Source organism: Pollicipes pollicipes, unplaced genomic scaffold, assembly GCF_011947565.3.
Source record: "Pollicipes pollicipes isolate AB1234 unplaced genomic scaffold, Ppol_2.1 Scaffold_4002;HRSCAF=4701_pilon_pilon_pilon, whole genome shotgun sequence".
In the NCBI taxonomy this organism is placed as follows: domain Eukaryota; kingdom Metazoa; phylum Arthropoda; class Thecostraca; order Pollicipedomorpha; family Pollicipedidae; genus Pollicipes; species Pollicipes pollicipes.
The window spans coordinates 8,873,906-8,896,577 of NW_023596420.1; the positions used below are offsets into that span (position 1 = coordinate 8,873,906).

The 22,672-nt window shown below is 46.5% G+C and overlaps 1 protein-coding gene across 1 annotated transcript in view; it reads right to left on the reverse strand.

The window, feature by feature from the left end:
- The window catches only part of LOC119093503 (lysosomal cobalamin transporter ABCD4), a 30,047-nt gene extending 18,347 nt beyond the window's left edge, over window positions 1-11,700 (reverse strand). The window contains exons 1-3 of the mRNA XM_037216463.1: window positions 11,687-11,700; window positions 10,947-11,063; window positions 9,937-10,062 (exon numbers count right to left, since the gene is read on the reverse strand). Of these exons, the coding sequence (XP_037072358.1) occupies window positions 9,937-10,062; window positions 10,947-11,063; window positions 11,687-11,700 (257 nt within the window). The remainder of the gene's footprint in view (window positions 1-9,936; window positions 10,063-10,946; window positions 11,064-11,686) is intronic.
- Between the last annotated feature and the right edge of the window lie 10,972 nt (window positions 11,701-22,672).

Sequence of the window (22,672 nt, forward strand, 5' to 3'; positions counted from 1 at the left end):
GCGGGTGCCTCAATAAAACTATGTCCGTGTTACGTGGTATTCTCAGTGCGAATATCGAAATACTGAGAATCTAATGAGCTACTCAAACTGAACGGTCGTGATGCTTTCAAACAAATTCGAGACCGCCCGCAATCACGTTCGAGGGCAATCGATTCTTAACCGACGCTGAACGGCACCATATGACGGTCTAACGCGATTTGTACCCGTATTAGATGATTTTCTATGGAAATTAGAGCCAATACCAATAGCAAATGACCGTGCTTTTCATTCACATGTTCATGTTATGTTATGTGCATGGCGCCTTTTTGCATTACATTACCTTTGTATGGCGCTGCTGCTGGTTGTTCTCGTTGTACTTTTAAGAAGTCGGGGTAGTACATATATGTATGTTATAAGTGTGTTGTGATATCAATTATACCTACGCGTCCGTGGTATCCAGCTTGCTGTTTTTTTCTTGTGTGTTCTTGGTAAGTTTGTAACGATTCATTGTCAAATACCTACCTCCCTATGCGAAACGCTTCGTGGAAGGGGGCACCCACTGAAAACTCTTTCTTGTTATTACCGTTATTTTCTGGTCATACTTTCAATTTTGTATTGAACAGGTTTTTTCAACTATCTGATCATATGGTGAAATAACTGGAAGCTCGAAGCCATCCTGTTCATGATAGGCCAAAATTATTGGTTTGTTGGGGAGGCACCTACCTACCTTCCTAGGAACCTAGGTGCCTATGGCGCATACTGGAACTCATTCTTGGGTATTAAAAATGCTCATCATGTGCATGAATTTCGTGATATTTACATGATGCCTATTTGCATCTGTTTGAATAATGCAAACGTGTGGGTTTCAGATGGATGTCCGCATCTTTTATGGGAGTAACCCTCCTACTCGTCCGTCGCAAGCTCCGCCACCACGTGACGTGGTTTTGACCGCCAACGCCCTCTATTTTCAACTAAGGAAAAGGCATCCTGGATAGCACAGGGTAGCTCTCGGCTACCCCGTGCGTGCATCTTCGAAGACTATCATTCGTTCTCTCGTCCTCAGCAGTTCTCTCCGCTTCTTCCATGGGTCACTATCTGCCATATTAAAATATAGCGAATACTATGAGGAAACATGGCACACAAAGCACATCAACGCAGAAGGGGACTACAACTACGTGCGCGAGGAAGAGGCTGTATGTCGGCTAAGGCGGGTCCGGCGGACGAAAGGGCTCAAATAGACTGAAGACGGGCTGATTAAGACGATGCCACCTCTCGCATGGGAGGTGGTGGTAACTTTGAGGCGCCATCGCGGCATCACTGAGCAGTGACTGCATCGGTCACTGGACTGTAACGTTCTGTGGAAGTAGTCGAACATTGAAATGTAGGAGACAGAGTTTTGTGATGTGACAGGCGACAGGACACGGTGGAAGGTTGTGCTTTATATGCAGCTCAGAATAACGTTTTGTGTGTGAACAGGTTTGCTTTGTTTAAATTAACATCGGAATCAGAGGACGTGGACTATGTTATACAGACACTGAGAGACCAAACGTTCGCGTTGAAGCCAGCGACCACTTGCGTACCACACTTAGAAATATGAGTGGAAAGCTGCGGACAGCGTTTCGTGGCAAACAAGGTGGACGACAAAGAAGGTTGCTGCTGGATAAGTGGAAAAAGTCGTATGCCCCCTTACCTATACCTGCCAGAGCCGTGGACAACAAGGCCGTGGAAGCGGAGAACCGACTCTTCGGGCAGAATACGTCCGGGTGCGGGAAGAAAACGACACCCTAAAAGCGTCCCTTCTTGCGTCACAAACTGAGAACCAAGAACAGCTTGCCAAGCTTCCTGCAGTGACTAGCGAGAAATATTCTCTCACTAAGAAATTAGAGACCGTTAGCAGAAAAAATGCTCCCGTGAGGACGGTAGAGAGTGCAGTGCGTCTCACTTGCACCGAGCGAAAAGAGCTTTGAAAGACAAGGGAGCGGAATATGGGCCTCCAAATCGAACCAACTGAATCGGCACGCTCTCCTGGTCCCTTTGTGTCTCCACTGGTGGCAAATCAGGTCATGGATGAGTGCGGAATTCCTCTTCGTGCCACGCGGAGCATTCGCAAGAAAATACCCAGCATGCCATCGGCGCATGTCATCAGCAAAGTCCGCAAAACATGAGTTTTGTGTCTTCTGTGCTGTTCCCTTCCTTTCTCTCCTTCAAAACGATATTTTCTTACAATGGTCAACGACGATACCGGCTCATTGGCTGCTTTTGGTCTTCTGTTCCATATATGCTTTAAACAAGATGTACTCAAGTATCCACCTTTCAGCCGCAATGTGAAAAAAGATAACAATGATGACCAAATCACCAAATCGTATCTGCGCTTGCTAAAAGTTGACTTCGTTTATTTGAATCGTGCCTTAAAAGGTATAGATGATGCATGACCCTAAAATAATATTTTCCTTATGTTTGAGAGGGGGATGTTTTATGTTTTATACAGAGCTTTTACTTAGCTTTAAAGCCTTTTTGCTGAAAATGATACATCAGTGATTCATCCCGCATATTAACGATGTGCATGCTATCTACAACCTGAGCCTGAAAGAAGAAACCGCTCGTCATGGGCATCAGGCGCATGACAGAAGACTACGAGAACATCGGTCCGTATGTTCAATGTATCTACGAAGAAATAGCTGTCATCGAACGCGATGGTATCGTTATCGAGGGACACCGGCAGGAATTTCAATTCTACCTCGGTGGAGATTATAAATTTCTGCTGACTGTGCTGGGTTTCAACGCAGCGCATGCAACCCATGCTTGCGTGTTTTGTCATGCCCCCAAACTAGTCACCTGGGTTGTCACAAACGGCGTGAAAACGTGCGTCCAAAGGACCCTGGTGTGGTGAGACCCAACCTTATCCCAATCATTCCCCTAAAAAACGTGGCAATAGGCGTTTTTCACATGAACTTGCGTGTGCCAGGCAAGCTGCTGTCATGCATCTTAAACAAATTTCGGACAAAGGACACCGCGAAACGTGTGTGCGCACCATCAACGAAAATGTGAAAACTCGGGAAAGCTGGCCAACGGAAAAGACCAGATCGACACGGCGTGCCTGTCATCCGCAGATCATGATGGCATACTCAGCGTCCTTACCACCACAGACCTGCTGCTCCAGTGTGTGCCCAAACCCGAAGCCGGAAGAAGGCGTATGAAAGATAAGCTTTGTCAGTACCTCAAGCTTTCCGAACTCGTGAAATGTAGCGACAGCGCATCGCTGCTGGAAACCGAAGGAAAAAAACTCATGGACCTGTTCGTAGCTGTGTTTCAAAAGAAAATGGCCACGCCGTATCTTCACATCATGTGCTTTCACACTTCTGAGATCGCGGGGCGTCTCGGTGCTCTTGGAGAGTTCTCCCAGCAGGCGGAAGAAAAACTGAACCATAGCGTTATACCGGAACCGCCCGATACCTTAAGCGCAGCGACTTCAAAGACGTTGCCTTGCAAATCATGCAGATGCACTGCAGGCGAGCCATGTACCAGTCTCAGTGAGTGTAGGTGGCAGCTGCCAGCAGCATGTCTTTTTTCAATGTTCGAATGTGGTTACGATCGCATGATATGCCAATGTCGTGTCATTTGTGCTTAAGTGGAATTCTTAAGTTGAAGAGAATGTCTTTTTAAATTCGATGCTGCAAAATACAGAATGACCATTGCAGCTTTGTATTTATTTTGTGTAGCAAGCACCGATTTAAAAATCGTTCTGTATATCATACAATATTTATTTCGAAATTTGACGACCCTGACCTTTACCCGTACCTAGTATGAATGCTATAAATATGGTATGGTACGGTATAGTCACAATATGGTATAGTCACATAACACGTAGTGTTTTGGCGCAGACGTGGCTAGGAGTTGCCCCTTGTACGGCATACCCGGGCCGAAGCGTGATAAACTCGTTTTCGACATTTGACCCGACTTTGACCTGACACGTGACCTCGGTTTCCAAATTTTGAGTACGTTTAAGGTCCGTCTCATTGAGAGCTTTCAAATGCCACTTCTTGCGTGTAACTATGACGATCAGTCCGAATAATAATGTGGGAGCAATATTTCCCCCCCCCGGCCGGTCAATATCCTTGGCGGCGATGGCGTGCGCAGCCAAAAATGTGTGCCGCACATATTAATGAGAACATAACAATCAGGTACCTAATGTGATTATATCAAAGAAGATCGCATGAAGAACGCGCTACTGCTACGCCAGATAAAAATTCATTTTGTTCCCCTGAAAACACATGCAATTGCAATATATTGCAAGTTGCAATACACCCTAAAATAGCAGTATACTGATTGGACTACGGTACTGAGAACGTAACATAATTGTTCATTTCGCTAATAAAATTACATTCATGTCGTTGGGCACTGACCCTATTCCTCTGGGAAATTAGTAAAAAGATGTTGCACACATATTGCTAAAATGACCAGGTTGGGCTTAAGCGTTAAAAAAAGACAGCAATAATCTCCATGCAATTCTGTACATAAAACCGGATGGGGTTTCAAGAAATATCCCGCAGTATTTGTGGAAAATGTATTGCAACAAACACTGCCGTAAATTTCGGCGCCCCGTAATGCTCGTAAGATACAAGAAGGTATTATTTGACTCCATTATGACCGAATCCAAAATCACAAAAATCAGAAACGACTGTCTCATTTCGGAAGATGAACAACTGTACAACATTAACCCGAGAGGGTTTTTGGCATATCCCAAATGGTTTGGCAACAATATGTGTTTTATTACGATTATTCCCCTTTCTCCCCTGCGGCGCGCGGCACCGCAGGGGGCCGGCCCGCGCGCCCGATGAGCGCGACGGTCCCTAACGAGCGAGTATTGTGGTCAGGCGCTCTTCTTCGATCTTGATCTTGGTCTTGATCGAGCGGGATCAAGGCCTGCGGAGTTGAGCGTTACAGCTGTGGAAGGTATGTAGATGAGTGTGTGATGTTGGGATGCGTTGTGGTTGATTGCAAGAGTGCTTATTATGTTTGAGGCAGGAATTTAGTAATCTATCTGCGGATTTGCAGCTGTTTACCTGTGTGTCGAGGATATCTGAACCTGGCACACCATATCTGTGAGTGCGTTATTGCCGATCATTGCGTAAGTTTCTGCTTCGTATGCCTTGTATTATTGGTAAGTGCAAGCATTATTTTGTTGTTGTTTGTTGGTGATAGACGAAATCAGTATTTTCCATATGTTACATCAAGTACCCTCACAAACACACCACATTGGAATGAAGATATGCTGATTATTTTGCTAGCCACCATGGCCTGCTCGTGGTAGAACCCAGATTTGATTTGCCATCTTTGAATTAATTTGGTTTGTGCCTATAAATGTCTATTTTAGGGACTTAGTTGTTTGTGATCACATTTAGATCCATGCTTATCTGCCTCATGATTTGCATGGAGCCCGAATTTATTTCAGTCATGTGAAATATGGGGCAAGTCCGGCACCTGCATTTGCTTCTAATGTTCCTGTTAAATGATTAAACAAAAAGTGTTGTAAATCCACAGGAAGAATTGGTCACTGTGCAACTGAAGTTGAGATGTGGGATAAGGCTCTCACAAGCACCGTGCACTCGGTTTCATTGAAGGACTAGGCTGCGATGAGCAGAACACTATTGTTTTTTTCTGTGATTGTTACAATCTGCTCCAGTCTATTACAGCCTGCTTCCAACATTCCACCATTGCTGTGGAAACTCACTCTCAAAATGTAGAACCTGCCCAAAAAGCTTGCTCAAAACCGGCTCCAGACCGCTCGCATTTGTTCCAAAATTGGGGGGAATATAACATAAATAAAGCAGCTTTTATAGCCTTATTTCTTATGGAGTAACCAGGAGAATGGACAGCTGGATGTGTCGATGTCAGCTTCATGCCTTTATCAAAACAAATATCAGTGATGGTAGATAACTGTTGATAACTGGTGTGACTTTTGTCCACCATCTGTCCATTTTCCTGGCTAATTTTTAAGGACTTGGACTTTTAGTGCTGTTCTTTGTATATGTATAATTTTCCTTGCAAATACCCTTAACAACTTGCAGAAATATGACATGCCAACAGCAGCAGATCATGTTTATAGGAAAAGGGATGTTGGCATATAAGAAATGTTACCAGGGGTGTAGCTTCATAAAAATGATTGGAGTTGATGAGTTAGTACATGTGTATAGTAGCATCAAAATATGCAGAAACTAGTGTTCACCCCTAGATTTTCCCCAATTCCTGCTCCACATGGAAAAGGAGGAGCGAGGGAGCAGAAGCCTATAGATGAATAGGATCCTGCACCATTGTATGCTGCATACATGTAGGGTCATGTAGCTGTGAAGTTTTGTTAATAGCCAAATAGTTATGCAGGTTAAGTATATCTTCACAGCATGTTCACAAATTTCACAATTTCAGGTTGCGTAAAAGAGGGAACGAGAATAATGCCTGAACTTCCTAAAATTGTTCTCTTGTGCATCAGTGCATATGTACTCAGCATGCTGATGTGCAATGATCACTGAAACAGGCATCTGCTGTGTGTCACGTCTGACCTCATGTGGCTGCCTGTCAACTCACTGGGGGGGGGGGGGGGGGGGGAAGACGCTGAATAGCTGTGTACTTGTGGAAAGGTTCACTGATATGGATGGGGCTGAGGACAGATACTGGGTAAGAGCAACACCAAAATGAAAGGTTTGTTTCTTTCCTTATTTGCCCCATCTGATGCTCCTGATAGGGGGGGGGGGGGGTAGCTGAATTCCCTCCAACTGAACAGGATCCAGTATCCTGGCTGTGTCATCTGACCCAGCAAGACCACCTAACAGCTCACTCATGAACACAACAGCTAACATGTGTCATGCCTGACCTAGTGTGCCTGCTTAGCAGTTCACTGATTGGGACCAGAGCATGACTTGTTATATATGATCTAGTGTGAATGCTTGAAAGCTGTCATGGGTGTAGAACATAATCTTGCATGTCTGACCCAGTGTGCCTGTTCCACACAAAATTTGTGATGGGTGTGGAGCATGACAGTGTTATTTCTGACCCGGGGTGACTGCCTGGCAGCTACTGATTGCGATGTACTACCATGCACGGTAGCCGTCCTACATTTTAGTGACGGCTTCCATTTTATATCGTTGGCGTTCGGTGGCGCAAAACGCTTGTATATTGCCGCATGACGCGCGGTCTGGAATATCGACGAAGAGCGCGGACAAAGCATATGGCGTTTAAGACCAATTACTGATAAATAAGACTCGGACACGATACCGCATGGTGGCAACTGGGTGAGAACACATTGCAGCACAATCTAAACAGGAGGGAATAAATATCTAGTACCGATAAGCCAAATTAAGAGCTTCAATAGTGCGCGTCACGTACGTCGCAATCGCCGCAGAGGACAAAGAAATGTCTGATTCTTTCATACCTCGCACGGATTGGGAAGCTGCTGACCAAAGCCTTGTCCTAAAGCTCTTCAAGCAGAAATGTGAACTGTTTTTCTCAGTGAAAGAAATCAAGAAAGAAAAACGAGTGGACCATATCTTGCTGTTCTCGGGAGAGCAAGGCCTGAGATTCTACAACTCATGGGGCCTCCCAGCAGAGGAGGCGAAGAGCCCTTAAAAGGTATGGGACAAATTCCAGACCCAAGTTGAGCCTTAGACCAACTTCAGAGTGGCCAGGCTGTTCCTCCAACGCCTGAAGCAGGAGGAAGGCGAGTCGTTTGATCACTTTGTATCCAGATGTAAGCTCCCGGCCCAAAAGTGTGCCTTCAGAGATGGTCAGGAGTTCAATGGAAGGGTCATGGAACAAATTTTCATTGGCATACGCCATGCTGAGGTTCAAAAAGAGCTCCTCAGCAAAGTGCTGGAGGTGGGCTGCACACGTGAAGCGTCCATGCGGCACATGCAGCAACTGAAGAGCGTCCAATCCCAAGACGCCCACCAAGCAGTGCACTATGTGCAAAGAAGCCAAAAAGGTGACAAAACATGCAACAGATGTGGCCACAAAGCTCATCTTCGCGAATAAGAGTGCCCAGCCATGGGTTCAACATGTACCGTGTGTGGAAAGCCGAACCACTGGAGTACCGTCTGTCGGGAGGTTCAAGATGTACAGCCAAGGGACAACAAACCGAGGTCACGGAAACAACGACCGAGCTGTCCACACTCCGTCCCGGACAACCCATCCGCGTACAGCACCCTCAGAGCGGCCGATGGGAACCAGCGACCGTCGTGAACCAGCGGCCTGAACCAAGGTCGTACACCATCAGAGTGGCCAACGGCGCGGTTTATCGGAGGAACCGGCGACACCTGCGCAGCCTCAGCCCGTCTCCAACTCGCTTGGACAACACCACCCCAGCCAGGACGATGTCCGCGCAAAGCAGCCCACCTCCATGAGCTGCCTGTGCTCAGACGAGCCCCAGAGCAGTAGCGGTACCCGACCACGAACCGCCAAACATCCCAACTTCCCGTTGCGGTCGAGTTCTGAAGAAACCCGGTCGCCTGGACCTATAGCGTGTAGTGTACATATGTTGAAAAGGGGGATGCGATGTACTACAACGTACGGTAGACTCCCTATATTTTAGTAACGGCTTCCCTTTTATATCGTTAGCGTTCTGTGGCAAAGAATGCTTGTATATTGCCGCATGAGGCGGGGTCTGGAATAAAGACGAAGAGCACGAGCATAGTATATAGCGTTTAAGACAAATTACTGATAAATAAGACTCGGACACGATACCTCAGCTTTCAGGTCACCAATTCGAGAATTTCTCAGCATTTTCGGTGCCACCACAAGATAACGGATGATGAGAAGCTGAAGGAAGTGAAGCAGGACATGAAATTGTTTTCTAACAACCTTGCAACAAGGTGCTCATCATTCATTACACACGCACGCACGCACTAACACATTCCGTCTGACGAGCGTACGCACGCACGCACGCACGAACGAACGACAGACAGACAGAGATGTGGATATATATATATATATATATATATATATATATATATATATATATATATTGTTATTCCTTTTGCCCTAGTGGCTGTCGAAAACAAGCCTCTGTGAACTTCTTGTGTCAAATTTGTAAGCTGCTTGGTAGTGACCTAGTCAAATAAGGTCAGACCTCAAGTAACATAGCATCAGGTCAATAAAATAAGGCCATACTGTAAGTGTGAGTCCGAGGTGCCTCAAATCTCATGCAATCAACTTAAACCATTTAATCTTGAGCCTGGCGACATGCTGTGCTCCAGTGATTTGCTTTGCCACGCCCTAAGCATGTTGATTGACCCCATGGCTGAGCATTCGTGACTCCGGAGATGAGTTTGGTAGCCACATCTGGTGCACATTTATATCTGCTATGTGCGACCCCCCCCCCCCCCCCCCAACCAGCGCGCCGCGTTCAACATTCAACGCACGAAAAATGCTCCATCCTACGCGAGGTCGCGACAAGTCTTGGCCGGCCCCCCTTTTCGTGACTCGTTCTCAGTGGCAAAACGCTGTACTAAGAGGTCACTCCCGTTTCACATCCCAGCAATTTTCAGGAGAAAATCCCGGTTGTTACGAGCGCATGGCTGTAAGCCGAACACTATCCAGTACTCAGAGATCAACTGACGACAGCCTGGGCAATAGCTGGCCGAAACGTTGGGTGCATGCGATGTATATACGCACAAAACGAGGAAAAAACTCTCATAAAAATATTTCTTCCACAACACAACGACCATTTGTGACAAAACGCGCTCAAAGATGACAGCTTTATGAAAAATTGCCTACTCTTAATATACTGCTGAAAATTATGCTCACTTCAAGCCGCAAAACAACTCCAACCCGAGCCGCGGACTGAACCCACGCCACGTTCCCCCTGCCCACCTCCCCGCAGCGTTTCATGAGCTATCGATTGGCATGCTGTCGATAGAGACAACTTCCGACCCCGACCGCCTGTGCGACCGCCCGGTCGGGACTGACCTGAAGGTGCCCTCCTTTTCTTCCTGCTTCACCACGTATGTGACGATTGGAGTCATAATGACCTTGTTGACGACAGTCGCTACGACGAAGAAACCGTAGATGCTGAGGATCCCAATGTACCCCGTGCTGCCAGTGGAGAGCAGAATGGGCGTTTAGGGCATTGTACGGCATCAGAGACCAGGTAAAGAGTGAATGTCTATCGAATGACAGTAGCAACGTCGCTCCACCCAAAGCATGGGCTTCCAGCGTTATGAGCATTTTATGGATCTGATCACAGCAGCTGACAGTTGTTCGGAAGACAATGACAACAGTCGTATCATCCTCCCGACACATTTCCTAAATCCCTTGTGTTACAAAAGATCGTAAGTGATTCTAAGCTTGTTTTCCATCGACTACAATGACATGAAGCACAATGCCAATGCACGGACGGTGTGTTTAATTATATCTCGCCTTACCTGCAGTTCTTTGGTTAGGTCGCTTCACTGCTCATGCCAGTTACAACGTGTCCCACCTCACAGCACGTCACAACAGGCGGCATTCCGAGCTAGTTCTAAACAGGATTACCACCGATACTACTTAAAACGGAATGTCCAATGCGATGCCTTCCAATAGCACAAGGCACAAAACGCAAAAACGCGCGACACCCCCTGAGGGAACCTTTCCAACGTAACTTAATCTCGATCACTGAGTGTGTCCATGACAAAAGCAGACAGGGGACATCTTGCAGTGCACAGATCGCATTATTGTTAAATGCGCTGGGTATTTTATCATATATGCCAACAAACTTAAATTTCACCTAAATTGCAGGATTGGACCACATAATCTTGCAGAGCACGTATCATGGGAATGTAAGATCAGGAACACAAGGTTTGTACAAAAGCCAGGAGCTACTGGGGCACACGCTGAACAAAAGCTGACCACGCAACTCATCCTGTGGTTTGCCCGGTGGTGTCCCACTGACCCAGCCTGCACACGGGGCGCCGGCGGCACCACGTGATGGGTCGACTCACTTGACGTAGACGCTGTACGTGTAGTATCCGACGATGAAGGGCGCCATGATCAGCTGCGAGAACATAGTGCTGAGCGTCTTGCACATCTTGTCCACGTCCTGCGTGATGCGCTGGTCACTGCGGCAACGGCAACATCAGCTGTGTCACTGGCAGGAGCCGGCCCAGACGGGTTTCCCCAGCACAGACGGCTGTCCTAACCCAGACGACTGGCTCGCCCTCGTATGAGAACTGACCTGAGACAGCAGGTTGTGTTACACTGGAGATGCACGCCAATGCACTTAACAAGCGCTATCAAGTCTCAAACGTTCTGGTCCCTGAGCCTAGAGGCAACTAGTTTTCGTTAAGTTTGAGCTTTTGGCTTTCTTTTATTACCACAACACGAACAACGACAGCGCGCAAGAAGCACGTCACCTCACGTAAGGCCTCGCCGGGATGGATTTGAAGAAAAAACCGACCCTACACAACAGGCTTGCCTTACCTGCCAATATTTTATAGGTGGCGTACCCCACCAGACGGGCCGTTTCATGCAGCCTTTTACGACATAATTGAATCATGGCTGTGCATCAAACTGGACGAAAGGCTGAGGTTCAGTTCGTTCATACTTGGCGCAAGGCTGAATCTCCACAGAGGTGAAGCATTCACCGTGGCAAGGCTCACGAGCATGGCCGTATGTCAAATATCCGATCCACTTTCAGCAAGTGAAACATAAGCCATGACAAATGTGAATTACAGCTGGTTACGGCTTGAGACACATAACCGGCTTGGCTGAGTGCCGATAGTGTATTGGTTGACGCGTCTGCGTTAACCGCCGCGCGTCTTGGAAACCAGAGGTACGAGATTCGATTCCCCACACTGCCCGTCCTTCCTGGCAGGATAGGCAGGCGAATAAAACCGCAGCAGTTGAGCGCGTCTTAAAGCACCAACGATGACAACCGGGCTTGGGCTCGAATGACATTTACAAGTCTGTGAGAGGCAAAGCATCGGTTGTGATTGATAACGAACCAAGAATGAGCCGAGAGAGGAGATGTGCATTGAATAACACAAGGTCACATGAGGATTTGAGCACATTTACGGCAAGTTGCCCGAACGGATTGTAGAACAAATGTGGCACCTGTCATGACCTAGCCCCGACACTCCTCTGGCCTATTCTTTTACACTCCTATCCTAACCAGGTCTTCATTGGGGAGGGAGTGTTTATACAAAAGATCAATTCTTAATTATCACGTCACCGGAGAAGACAGCGGTCCCCCAATGATGAACCGGTACGCAAGACTAATAATACGAGGCTCACCGCACTGAATTTCACAAGTGCGGCAGCAGAGGTGCCGAGGGGCACTTAAGGGTGGAAGTCTTGGGGCTCGTTGCAACGCCCCCCCCCCTCCCCCCTCCTTTAGCAATGGGAAATTATGGTGCCCTTTCGTCTGATTAAGGCGCCCCTGTTACAGTAAGCTCAAACATGGCGTCTCAAGATACCAGTACAGAAGAGTTCATGAAATCAGGTGAATGGGCTATGTCCGACACCCCAAGGTAACATAGAAGGAGCACACCAATCCTAGATGACGCTGTCTTTCAACCTTAGACTGGCATGTCCCATGCCCCCAATAGAAGGGTGCCCTAATCTTCCAAGAAACGCGGCACCCATGGCTTTGGTGAAGCAGCGCATCAGTGGCCGAGCAGAGGCATCGCACTTCGCCCAGAGAAGCCCAAGCCCTAGAAGCCCAGAAGCCAAGCCTGAGAAGCCCAGAAGCCCAAGCTAAAGCACAGGTGCCCTCTGCTACATGCTAAGTGAATACCCCAAAACGGGTGTTGAGGAGCTTCCCAAGCCCAAGCAGAAGGGCGCGCCACGCATACCGGCGGCTGGGAGACTCCAGGTCTCACTGCAGCTGCCCTCCCAGACCGGTACAGCCGGCTCTGAATCAGGCCAGTGAGGCGTCCATACACGTACAGGGAGGGACGCCCCAGGCTTAGGAAGCGCGGTATTCCCAAGCCTAAGTGGACAAACGCCGACATGCTTGGAAGATACCCCAGCGTATGTGGTGGTGGTACACAGTTGCTCCAATACCAAGTAGCCCGGAGGAGTGAGCCTGGCTGGGCCTGCCTAGTTCCTCTCTGGACTGGAAATCCGAAGACGAAGCACATGGGTCTTACCGCACTGGAGCAAACATGCACTTCAACGATTACGACGAGGTGAACTTCAACGAGATACTCAACAGGCACGCGGGCTGGACTTGAAGACAGAGAAGGGTGCCGCCAGTCTGGGTGGAGGCCAGAGAAAAAAGGGCAGTTGAGATGGTAGAACAGAGAAAAGTCCGACAGGAGAGTGGAGGTGAGTGGAGAAGAGGACAGGCTAGGCAGAGGGGCATGTCAGTATTGGGTTAATTCTCCTTTCATGTAGCAGAGTATCGGCCCTGGAAAGCAGGGAGCCCAGCTCAGGCGAAGGGGCGTTTGCGTGCGGACGCACATGAATGGGCCACAGCGGCGACTTTTCGTGTCGGCAAACCGAGGCACGGGCACATAGGTCTCGATAAGTGAATGAAAACTGCTCTCAGTCCCAATTTAGCGACGAACTGCGACGTTGTTCCCAGCCACTTAAACGGCTGTGAACAATGGAATGGAACAAAGAAACAACGAGACCGCGGTCTTGAATGTCTGCAAACGATATAAGCCTGCGCAGGAGTAGCAACGTGCTGATAAGGGTGGTCCCCAGTGTTATGGGCCAATTGCGATATTTTGGGAGCAAAATGTGCATGCATCATATTGCCCTTTATTTAACACTTCAACCGCTGTCACCGAGCTCTGAACGTCAACGGTTCATACAGTGCGAGGCATGTGAGTGCGCATAGCGGGGTACAGTGAGCTGGAATAGTTTTTAACTAGGGTAGGAGTGAAAAATTACATCGAAAAAAGACCGTGCGAAAGTGAAAGATTCAATTAACAAAAGTTGGAACTTCTGCGTCGTTGAGAGATGCACAGCAAACAAAGACATGCACTTCAAGTTGGCATGGACATAATATCATAAACGTGACCAAGTGTTTTGTTTTTGTTTTTTAACATCTTAAATCATTAGTGAAACGGAAAACATTGAAGAATAGTAACTTCATTACAGCGGAATGAGCGCCAAAAACAATGTAACACGAAGTTTTGATGTTTTGTTTTGATGCCGCACTTCGCACTCCCCTCCACATGATTTTTAACACAAAAAGAAAAGGAATTCAACAAGCAAAACAACAACAAAAATTCAACAAGCATAAAGCATCCAGACAAAAAACCATTGGACTCCTACACATCAACACATCGAATCAAACACAACACATGTGTATCTGGATTCTGTGAAAAAGGGTCAGGAAAGATAAATATTATCTCACTGTTTCCAGCAAAATACCAATAAATATTTCCATGAGTCACATAATCAAGCCCAACCTCATGAAGCCCTACCTTATCTCATACTTTCGAATTCTGTACGACAGCAGCATTCAAGAGTCAATGATTCTTGCAAAGTTTCTACTGCCACTTGCCATGCAATTAACCCACTTACTCTATCTTAGAGTAGCCCATATGTTGAACATCATCTCAACTCACCTCACCTACTTCTTGACGGCAGCACTTGTGATAAAACATGACAAAGCTGATTTGTGGCTCGTTTCAACTTGTGTTTTGGTTCAATTCATTTGTAACAGCTTGTTGACTCTAGACAAAGTTGACAACACACTACTCAAAACCCCTGAAATAACTTTGAAAAACCGATTCTGATTGTTATGGTTGGCCTGTTTAAAGGCAATAGTGGAAATGCTCCACAAAACATTCTGTCTTCTGCGAACGTAATGCAACTTATAGACAGCCACAAAAGCAGCTTTGCTGCTCGCCTTTTCAGCTGCTGCAAAGGCATCAATTTAGGTTTCATTATTCTTTGGAACAAAATAGTTTAATTGCATGTCATGTGGCATCATTATTTGTCTTACGAACAAAAATCGTTGTACTTAAAGATAAAAAGGCCAAATCTGGTTACAAATCATGTGTTGAAAGCGGGTGAGGTTAGCAACTAGTTGCTCCACAGGAGCAACTCACTGGATTTTTAAGGGTAGGCTTCTTTCTGCGCCCCCACACAAGTCAATATTTTTCGCATGGTTTTACTGAAAAAACAGGGTCATCCAGCCCACCCACAAAATAGACATATCAATCATGTCCACCAGCCTAGAACACTGAAGTGCGAAATAAGTCAGAGGTCTGTATGAGAAAGCAGTTTCGAAGGGAAGAATTTCGCTACCAAACACTCCCGTATTAGCTGCGCCAGGTCTGTCCCAAACCTATGTACGACAGGATAAGGTAACGTGATGAGGTAGTGGAACTGGAATCATTACTGAGCTCCGCCATGGACCAAAAAAAAAAACCGGCTAACTGAGGTTTAGCAAGACTAAAATGACGGTAAAAATAACTTCCGCGCTTTAAATCGTTTCCTTCTTTTCCTATGAACTGTTCACTCATGGGTGCCTATGAAACATGTTTGGGCGGCTGGCGAATTAATCCAATTTATGTATAAAATATGCACAATTTGGCAGTTGGGACATATTGCAAAGAAACTGGTCGACATTTTAAGCCATAGATAGTGTCTCACGATAATCGGAGAGGAAAGACAAACGCAGTGTCCTAGAATTGCCAACTGTGGGTGTAAAGCAACACCCCATGAGGAGGAATTTTTCACTCCTTTTCCCCATATCTTATGTGAATTTTTCACTCCTGCTTGACATTGTCTAATCGCACATGCCAAACCCTTATTTCCCTTTCTGAGGTTTTTCAGATGTCATCCAAAACCGAGCTCACTTGAAACCACCAAGCATAAACGAGGCTCCACAGAACCTGGACACCTATGGGTATGTCTTGCCTCACCTACATCTGAATCATGTCTATGTATGCACAGAGCAAGGGTGCCAGGTACCTCCAAGCCCAAGAACCCAAACGACTCCAGCTGCTTGCAAGCATTAAGCTTGGTTTGCTTACAAAATGCATCATAATCGGCAGCTGTGTGCCAAGTGCAACGTTTTCACGCATTCCCTACTTTTTTTTCTTTTTTTTTGGTCTCACCACCACGTCACGAAGGCAGAGCCTGTTGCAAACACCAGCGAGGCTTGGTAGAGAATTTTACCACACGTATTTCTTTTTTCCCGAGAAAACTTGACCACTAAATTGCATCACTCCCGAAATGCAGGAGTGAAACATTCAAGAAATGTCTTCTTAATTAAATTTACAAAATCAATATCACCATTTGAGCACTCATGTTAACCGATTTTAAGTCAAATCGGCTGATTACAAAAATTTTGCTAGGACAGGATCAGTCCTTACATTTATTGCACTACTTCTGTTTTTCTTGGTATCATACCAGTGTGATACCACTTTATTCTTCCTTCCTTTCCCATTGCCTTTCGAGGTACCATATGTTGCTTAAAATGTTGACCCATTTCCTTGCAACATGCTCCAACTGCAAACTTATGCGTATTTGGTGCATAAATTGGATTAATTCGCCAGCCGCCCAAACATGTTTCATGCGCACAAAAGAGTGAACAATTCACAGGGAATGAAGGCGACAATTTGAAGCACGGAACTTATTTTTACCGCCATTTTTGCCCTGATAAACGCTCGGTTAACCGTTTTCTTGGTTCATCGCGGTGCTCAATGATGATAAATCTAGGCCTTTACAGCGTCTAACTCACCAGGCTACCTGACAAGGCTATCCTACTCCTGCCATATAAAGCTTTGGAACAGACCTGACGGAGCTAATACGGAAGTGCTTGACGGCGAAATTCTGCCCTCTGGAGATGTTTATCATGCACAACTCTTAGTTGTTTCGCATTTTAATCTCGTAGGTTGGTGGGCATGATTTATATTTATATTTGTGGGGGTAGGGGGTGGTTGGGATGATGCTAATATGATGATGATGATGATGATGATGATGGTGATGATGCTAATATGACATGATGATGGTGGGATGACTCTGCCAGCAGACCAGGCAAAAGGTACTGACTTTTTGCTTTGGGGAGCAGGAAAAAGCCAGTAAGTCTCCTGTGGACCAAGTTATTGCTTACCTTACCTGTTTTCAGCACATGATTTGTGACCAGAGTTAGCCATTTTTGTTTTAATCCATCGAGTTTTGTGATAACATAAATTATGATGCCACAAGGCATGCAATGGGCTTATTTTGTTCCCTATTCTTGATCATTTGCCCCAAATTTCTTGAAGTGGTCCCTCATGGCTGCTTCAACCAGACGTTTTCTATAGCTGTCATGGTTTGCTGACTGGCAAATGACTGTACTGTATATATGCATTATATTTTTAACACAGGGATACTCTAGGCTGCATAACAATTATAATCTGAGTAAAATATTAGTATGTAACAAATAGACCACCCCATTTAAAATGTGAAGCTAACATATCAAACTTTGTCATTTAACATGAAAACATGATTAAAAAAGCCTAAATAGATGCCCTTGCTGCAGCTGAAAAGGCAGGCAACAATACTGGCATGGTCATCTAAAAGTTATGTTACTTTTGAAAAAGAGAGATTGTTTTGTGGAGCAGCCATTATTGCCCTTGACAAAGGTTAACTATGGCAATCAAAATAAGTTGTTCAAAGTGATTTAAAGTCTTTCGATTCATGTATTGTCAACTTTGTCTAATGTCTACAAGCATACACAAATGAACAATAAAAATGCAAGTTGAAACCAGTCAAAAATTAGCTATGTCATGTTCTTATCACAAGTGCTGCTGTCAACAGATAGGTGAGTTGAGATGATGTTAAACATATGGGCTACTCTAAGTTAGGCTAAGTTGGTTAAGTGCGTGGCAAGTGGCAATGGGAATTGTGCAAAAACCAGTAACTCACAACTGCTGCTGTGATACGAACAGGTTAGACAGGATGATATGAAGTAAGGCCTCTTTAGGTTAGGCATAGTTAGGCTACTTTCAAGGAAACAAGCGTTGGTATTTTGTAAGAAACAATGACAAAATGTTTGTTTTCCCTGACGCCACCTTAACAGAAGCCAGATGCATGTATATTGTGCTTGACTTGGTGATGGGCTGATGTGTAGGAGTCCAAGGTTTTTTTAGTGTTTTATGCCTCTTGAATTTTCTGTTGTTATTTTGTTATTGAATTCCTCCGCTTTGTTTTGTGTTAAAGGTGCTGTGGAAGTGAAATGCAAAGTGCAGCATTAGATTATTGGTATTAATAATTGTTTTATGCTCGTTACTGTCATGAAATTACTTTGCTTCAATGTATTCTGTTTCACTTTAATGGCCTAAGATGTCAAAAACAAAATAGCTTTGTCAGGTTTCTGATACAACGTTCATGCCACCTTGAAATAGATGAGTTTGTTTACTGAAGCGCCAGGCACGATCTCATGAGTTTCATCTTTTGCGAACTGATTTTTTTCACTCCCGCTTTTTCACTTTCACTTTTGCGATGGAACTTTTTGCTCCCACCCTAGTTCAAAAACGATTCTAGCTCCCTGGGAAAAGAAAGTTGCATCACACTCGTGTGAAACTAAGAAAAACAAAAGTAGTTAAGTAAATGGAAATACTTTTTTTTAGTTTTTTTGACAAATCTTGTGATTAACTCACATGACTCACAACCCGTAGAAATGAGCGCTCAAATGGTGATATTCAGCCTTTTAGATTTCATTCAGAAGGCATTTCTTGAATTTTTCACCCTACATTTCGGGAGTGGTGCAATTTAGTGGGTCAAGTTTCTTCGGGTAAAAGAAAAACAGGAGTAAAATTATCTACCAGGCTTTGCTAGTGTTTGCACATGGCTTGCCTTTGCTGGCGTGGTGTGATCCAAAAAATTGGGGACGTGTGAAAACCTTGCATTTGACACACCTGTAGATTGTGATGCATTATGTAAACAAACCAAACACGACACATGCAAGCGGCTGCAGTCACTGGGGCTCTCGGGCTTGAGGGTACCTGGCGTCCATGCTCTGTGCATACATATACGTGATTCAGATGTAGGAGGGGCAGGATATAGCCGTGGGTGTCAAGGTTCTGCGGAGCCTTGTTTACGCCTGTTGGTTTCAAGTGAGCTCGGCTTTAGATAACATCTTACAATCTCTGCAAGCGAAGCACGGGTTTGGTATGTGTGGTTAGACGATATCAGGCAGGAGCGAAAAATTCACATAAAATATGGGGAAAAGGAGTGAAAATGCCTCGCCATGGGGTGTTGCTTTAAACCCCAAGTCGGCAATCATAGAACACTGCTGGGGGAGAAGCGCAGGTTGCTCACGAGCTGTCGGCGGCGGCGGCTGACGAGACACATCCAGAAGTCACCCTATGCGGGTGGGGGGGGGGGGGGGGGGGGGCGGAGAGGAATGGGCTCAGACGACAAATGCTATGTATCCTAACAAGTGAGGACCATCCTACAGCCGATACGGTTCTCGCCGTCATTAAACCAGAACAGCACTGGAGTATGAATTACGAAGCATTACGAAGCATCAAGAAATTAATCATGTGAAAGAATGTAAACAGGTTGACGGCCGAAATAGCAATCTCAATTCAAGAGAGTGCAATGCGCGAGGACGAATGATACAGCTTTTCACGTTCAAATTAGCTGGAATAGAATGGGCTGATGTTGGCCATCATGACAACATTATTTGCTTTCTGGGGACGAATTAGATGGAATTGGGAGCTATGCGCCGCTGGCGTCTATCGTTACAACGTCCACGCCCAATTGTGAATTATAACCTCATGCTGCCAATATTCCATGTGGCTTTCTTTTCTGTGCTGCGTGAATAAGTGATTTGATCAGCAAACCGACGCCAACAAAACGACATGAAATGTTGACGGACAAAGCGTACCGTCCAGCGCACTGAACGACCTTATCGCACCCCTCCCACCAACGAAATCGTGGGAACTTACCTGATTCCTGGACGCGCGTCCGACCTAATGCACCAAAAGAAGTGCCGCATTCGGTGAATTTTTGAAAGCATTCTCTGGAGAAGCGTCCGGACCAGTTGGCCTTGCGACAGCATTGGGGAGGCGACTGCAGCATCGACAAGACATAATAGGGATATCAATTTCAATTATTTTCACGTCCAAATTGTGCTGTCACCGTTTTGTAACAGCACAACGCTCCTTCCCTGCACTCACGATCGCCGTCGCCATGACAACCGCCGTGGCACCTCTACTGGTGCAAATAAAGTGTTTGTGACTGACCCAGCGAACAAAGGTCTCTTACCGGGACCCATATTGGCTGAGTTTGAACCAGTGTGTCACTATGGAACATGTGATACTCCCATTCCAAAAGCCAAAGTGTGCCCCGCAAAGAGCTGCTGTGGTAAACGCCAGGTAGAGAAATGCAAAACCATAATGTAACGTTTCATTGAATTCGCGGAAAAATAGCTCCATGTTCACATGTCTTCTTGTCTAACCGAAGTGTTCCGAACTTTCGTGGCATTTATCACACAAATTATTTAACAAACTAGTGTGTTGCAAACATTACAGAACACGTACGCGGACAAAACCACGACAAATAAAATCCCTTACCTTCATAGTGGCCAGCAGGGAGTCCAATGAGATTCTCCCCGCAGGAACGGCTACTTCAAATAGAAATTCTGAGCTTTTCAGAAGGGTTTCGAGAAAACCGGTAACACTGATCAAATCGCAAGCGCCTGATACAACAATAAATGAAAAGTACAAGAAAGGTGGCATGCTCCCTTTAAAAGGGCGCCGCTGAGCTGCTACCCCACGCGAAGTCTGACCATACCAAGGCCAGATCACATCCGCGTCGTTTGCTCACGCTGCCGTTGATGGCTCGTCTCTTCCAATGTACACGTGATCGGGGAGCGGCACAGGTCTTGGTCGTCACGTGACCATGGCCCTCGGCGGTGTCGGCGGGAACAAGCCGCGGGCCTTGAGAAACGCATCAGGGCGAGAAAACCTAACGGCCAAGACGATGCAACGTTCCCAGATCAGCTCAGTTTTCCGTAATATTAATGTGTCCCTTCCCGGAGACTTCGACGCCCTACCGCACCCGCGGCTCCAACTCTAAACCCGTCGGTTTGCTTTCATATCACAATCTGGACCCCCACACGGTTTTGAGCTCGAGCGTCACATCTTGACAATGTCTCTGCTGTTACCCGACACAACAATTGTGACAAAATGATAAGTGGTATATGAGCTATTCGTAGTATTTCAACAGCGGACTTGGTTGGCAACCATGTCCTACACTTCTCACATCCTAACTTCTGGCGCAAAACTCAGAAAACGACCAGGAAAGTGTGCACGTATATATAAAGTATATATATATATAATATATATATATATATATATATACGTATATATACGTATAATATACGTATAAATATATGAAGTATATATATGGTATATATATATATATATAAAGTATATACCGTAATGCATACACCATCCTTTCCGGCGCTGATGATGACGATATTGGGGCTTAGGGACACGCCAACGGCCCAGGTCATGTTGCGCCCACAGCGAAGTCAACTACTTACCGGGGCGCGTACGAAGCAGAAAATCCTACAGCCAATGGGGAAGAGAAAGCCGGCTCGTACGAATGACATTCGGGTCGTCGCCTACCCATGCGCTCTATTGCAGACCTCCCGCAGGTCGTCCAAAATCGCGTCTGATGAGAAGCATGACACTGACATAAATGCACCTCCCACGACCACGCTGCAATGTAAAGCCACCGCGTGGATACCCCTCAATGAATGGACCGTGCGCTTACCGGCACCGAGGGTCAAAAACATATCCAGTCATGCAATGTTATTTCTGCGGACGGCTAAGTGGGCACATCAACCCGGATGAAGCGGAAACATCGCTTGGGCGGTAGCCTCGGACGTCTCAGACGTGACCGTCGTTCCAGACGTGTCCGTGTCCGCAAATCACGTCAGGCCTGCATTCAGCTCCCGCACTCAGGCCGCGCCCGCAAGTCGCCGGCCAAATCACGCCAGTTGAAAGAAAAAGTACGAAAAGTGGTCATATCTACACCGTTCGGCGTCTGTGGCGTTGAAACGAAGGCGAATAACACCACAACCAGCGGTGTGTTCCGACAAGAAACACGTAGAAATATTTTAGCGGGATCAAGCTCAAAGCACACGCCAGCAGAGAAGCGTCACCACACTGCTCGATCCACCAGCATCCCTCGGTACAGCGAAGCAACGTGTGAAAACGCAGGCCCGGCGAGCCAAGAATGACATCTGGCGCCGCGCACAACTCAGTCGGCGCGGGCACATGTCCGGTGACACGCCGCCACACCTGGGCGTCGGCAACGTTCGACGGGTGAGGAGCGCCTGCGGTGCCCACTCCCTGTACAGCTGCGCAAGGTAACCTCAGTCGGGAAGAGCCGCGGCGCGTGCGTCTGGCCATGTTAAGCCGGAGCCTTTACGAGATGTTTCGGTGCCATTCCAGTTGCACGTCGGTTTACAACTGGATGAATGAAAATACACGGCATATGTTTCTTAAACGGCCAGAACTGCCAGGCCACAATAACACTGGTCCGTGACGTCGTATGTTGGCAGGAGTAGGTCCGCAGGCAACTACTGGAGGATTCAACATAAGCATTCTATTCAAAGCGGCTTCAACCTTTACAGAACGTGCCACCCCGGCGAGCAAAAGGGCCAAAACTATCGGCTGCCAGATGGAAGGCTTGGGTTCAAATCCCAGTCGCACCATGGCCCCAGAACGGTGATCACGAAGCGTGCTGAGGTGGCCTCTAT